This window comes from Accipiter gentilis, chromosome 2, assembly GCF_929443795.1.
Source record: "Accipiter gentilis chromosome 2, bAccGen1.1, whole genome shotgun sequence".
Lineage (NCBI taxonomy): Eukaryota > Metazoa > Chordata > Aves > Accipitriformes > Accipitridae > Astur > Astur gentilis.
Genome location: NC_064881.1, coordinates 12,746,157 through 12,750,271, shown reverse-complemented (window position 1 = coordinate 12,750,271; position 4,115 = coordinate 12,746,157). Strand labels below are relative to the sequence as shown.

Genomic DNA, 4,115 nt, shown 5'->3' with positions numbered 1-4,115 from the left:
CAACAAACAAAGCTAGTTACTTTACCTACTAGAGCATAGTTTTGTCCCTGTTCTCTGTCAAAAACTGTTACCACTCCTGTGTATGTGTTCAGTGGTAGGACTCACTGAACCTGTTTAGTAAAGTTTAATTAGTAAATTAAAATGTTTAACTGCAATTAATGTTTTATTTATTTTACAGATTACTGTGCAAGTAAATTTGCAGCAGTTGGTTTTGCAGAGTCAGTTCATTTTGAGATGAGGCATCTGGGAAAGACTGGTGTTAAAACCACAGTTGTGTGTCCTTGTATCATAAACACAGGAATGTTTGATGGCTGTAGGTCCAAGTGAGTAAACTCTTGTGAGGTTTTTATGCAACTTGCATGTTTAGCATGTTAGGTACTCAACTTCCTTTATGAAAATCATGAGCTAGGCTTTTCTCTACTTGTGTTATTTTTAGGACCTCAGATGTGTGTTAACAGTGCTATCCAGTGACTGGGCAACCAAAATGGCAAAGCCCTCAGTACTTTACTATTCATTTAAGCTGAAGCATGAAACTTAATTGGTGTCTCTTCCTCGGCAGAAGCCAAATGCTCCGGTTGTCCATTCTGGTGTCTAAACTCCCATTCACTTCCTGAAATCAGTGGCATAGCTTTGCTCAGTATGCTTATATAACAACAAAATTTAGGAGCTGTGTAAAAGCCTAGTGTGTCTTAATATGAGGACTATGTGGATTTGTCTTATGAGAGATCATACAAAGCGAAAATAACAATGGCCACTCACTCTCTAACATAACAAAGGGTCTTGTTCATAGGATTTGTGGTATTTATTTCTTCTTTTAGTTGAATAACTGCAAAATAGAGACTTATTTTGAGTAAAATGTGAATCCAAAGCCATTCATATTATAGTAAGAAATCTCTTCCAGATGGCCAAATCTGTTTCCGTCTCTGGAGCCAGAATATGTGGCTGAGAAGATAGTCACTGCTGTTCGGCAGGACCAAGAAATATTGCTCTTACCACGCAGTGCCTATTTTTTGTTGATTTTGAAACAGTAAGTTATGCCTTTCCTCATTTTCCTTTTTCTTTTCTGTCCAGGGATGTTTTAGCTATGTGTTTGACTAAAAGTGCCAGCCAGGGTTCTACTCATTGGTATGAATTTTCATTAAGCTCTGCACATTTCTGGAGTTTTCTTTCTTTTGTTTTTAGGGGTTCAGTCTACCCTTGGACCACAGAACAATGACAGAAATGTCTGGCTGTGACTTGCTGACTCCATTGGGGTGCAGTTTTACTGTGGGATGTAGAGACTGGGCCTGCTCCTCAGTAACTGCCTATCTGGTGTATTGCTCCAGCATTAGGGCACTTATGACTCTGTTGCAAGCCAGGTTGGGAAATTGATCTGTCTAATAACTCAGGCTGCCAAATGAGTGTAATGGATATTTTGAGAGGACCAGTGGTACTATATTCTATAAAGTATACTGTCTTTGCCAGTATTAGCCAGGTAATTCTGTGATAAAACTGCACAACTCTTCTGATTTCTGTTGTTTGGGTTTTTTTCTCTCTTTTTCTTCAACTCCCCTACCTTACAGTCTCCTACCAGTGAAAGCGGTTGCTCTCCTTGTGGACTATTTTGGAATCCTCCATATCATGGATAGCTTCAAAGGTCGAGCAAAGAAGGACTGAAAAAAGCACAAAACTCAGAGACCAGCAACTCTTATTAAAGTTGGTGGTAGGAAAAGTCTGCTTCTCTAGCAGCTGTGAACTTAAGGTGCCTCACTTCTCATTAGTAACAATTTTTAGGGAAATTGCTTTTTGATCAACAGCTTTCACTCAAACTATTTTTTTAATCCAGTGAACTGTTTTCTCTTCATCTCATTATGGAAATACATTAATTGAAATTAGTTCCTTTGGTTATGTCTGTTATAATGCCTTAAATATGATCCTGCATCACAAACTAATAATTGGCAGTTCTGGGGGAGAAGAGACCAAAAACCCACATGTATTTGGTAGGGATCCAGGAAAGCCTCTAGTGGACCTGACTTCTTGCTGCCATTCACTGAACCATGAGGAGGGCTGTACGGCTGGTGCCATTACCATTCCCTGGTAAGCTGAGGAATTAAAGAGTTTCCTGAAACAACAGATTCAAATTTATACAAATGGAAGTTTTGTGAAATGAAAATATGGTTGTTGGTTCAAAACCAATGAAATACATTAATTTTCGGAGGTGGAGATCTCGGGACTCACAGATGACTATGGATGTCAGGGCAGGGAGGGGGAAGGATGTAAAATATGTATTTGTGCTGCTAATCTACTTTCTGTCTAATTTATTTTAAAAGCTAATACTATGACTGCAACTTTATAGTAGAATTCTTTGTATCTTCTAAGTGCAATATTTTAAGAACAACTTTAATTTTTCATCTCCAAAGCAGAATAAGGTTGTAGTTCTAAAGCATAAGACTGCCAGGCTAGGTGGGCTATCAAACATCTTGCCAAGTAAGACAATGAGCTACTAAAAGCAAAGGTATTACATTGTATAGTCACAGCTTCTCTTGGGTTTATTTCAGAAAGGATTGATGCTGATAGAACTGAAGTGAATGGGATCATTACAGCCATAGCTTGAGTAACAGCATTATGTTTTGCTTCTCTGACTTGGGTGGCAGGTTGCCTTGTGTCTACAGAGACTTGTTTTACTTTTCCCATTACTTTTAGGACTATCCATTTATTTTGGACATACGCTGAGGAGACCTTGCCCTTTGTGACAATGGCCTCTTAGAAAACTGAAAGCCCCCTTGACTTTTGGTAAATCCAAAACGAGAATAAGGAAGATAATACCTTAAATGTATGTCATTTATGCACATGCTGGCTAAGCCCACCTCATGTCACAGTACTCTACTGGCAATTGGTAACACCTGCAAACTAAGACTAAAATGCATTAGCATGTAATTAATTGAAGGACAGTATGGAAGAAAAGGTGATTTGTTTTAATGATGGGGTTTTTCCCCATGATGGCCTAGAAACTACCTTTATTTCCCTTGTCTATACTATTAGTGAGGTTTACCAGTGGAGAAAAGTAGTAAAGTAGTTCTATGTAAACCTATAAGCAAGAAACACTGAGTAAAACAAGCATGTTAAAAATAGCCTTACTTTTATGATGCATTGATGAGAGTTAGAATTCAGACTGATGAAAAAAGATTTGTCTTACTGTCCTTTCTGCCTCAGAAATTCTGCTCATTTTACAGTACACTTCAGAAAATGAAAGTTACTAATTAAAAAACAGATATTGCCTAAATGTGCTGTCCATATGTACATTGCACTGTTCACAAAATCAACCACTAATAACTGTGTGGTGTTTCTGTCTTGTGGACTCCTCACCTTTTTATGCTAGCAGAGTATGTTTTTCCACCTAACTATGAAATACTACGTGTGCAGGATTCTGGAGCAAAGGAGGAAAGAGGTGGATTTATACATATGAGCAATATGTATCAAACTCCAGCTCTTGTGAGAGCAAGTAGCTTTTCGTTCTTGGTGTCTCTGCAAACATATTTTGCTGAGGGAAATTGAAAGCAATGAGTCTGGCTTTGGGATTTGTGGATTCTTGGCAGGTTCAGGTTCATCACATCACTAGGAGGATCTTACCTGATAATCTGTGCCAGAGAAGAACATATCTGTAGGGATTTTGCTACTTCACAGAATCATTGAGCTTGGAAATGACTTCTACTCGGAGCAAGGTCAATTAGAGCAGGTTGCTCAGTACTGTGTCTAGTCAACTTTTGAGTATCTCCAAGATTCTACAACCTCTCTGGGAAACCTGTTCCAATGTTTGTTCACACTCAGTTTAAAAACAAATAAATGAAAATTATGTTTAAACTGAATGTACTTTTTTCCACTTTGTGCCCATTGCCTCTTGTCCTTTCAGTGGATACCACTAAGAGTCTGGCTCTGTGTTTTACACCTTCCCATCAGGTACTTGCACATATTGAGCCTGAGCCTTTTATTTTCTAGACTGAGCAGTCCCAGCTCTCTCAACCTCTCCTTGTATGACAGGTGCTCCAGTACCTTAATTGTCTTTGCAGCCCTTCACTGGACTCCCTGCAGTATGTTCATACCTTTTGGAGACCAAGTTCTGTAGTAGGTTGAGTGTG

The 4,115-nt window shown here is 38.8% G+C and overlaps 1 protein-coding gene across 1 annotated transcript in view; it reads left to right on the top strand.

The window, feature by feature from the left end:
* Positions 1-3,845, top strand: part of LOC126047293 (epidermal retinol dehydrogenase 2-like) — a 14,052-nt gene extending 10,207 nt beyond the window's left edge. Inside the window, 3 exon segments of the mRNA XM_049820788.1 lie at positions 179-323; positions 902-1,027; positions 1,563-3,845. Of these exon segments, the coding sequence (XP_049676745.1) occupies positions 179-323; positions 902-1,027; positions 1,563-1,656 (365 nt within the window). The 3' untranslated portion in view covers positions 1,657-3,845.
* The last annotated feature ends 270 nt before the right edge of the window (positions 3,846-4,115 follow it).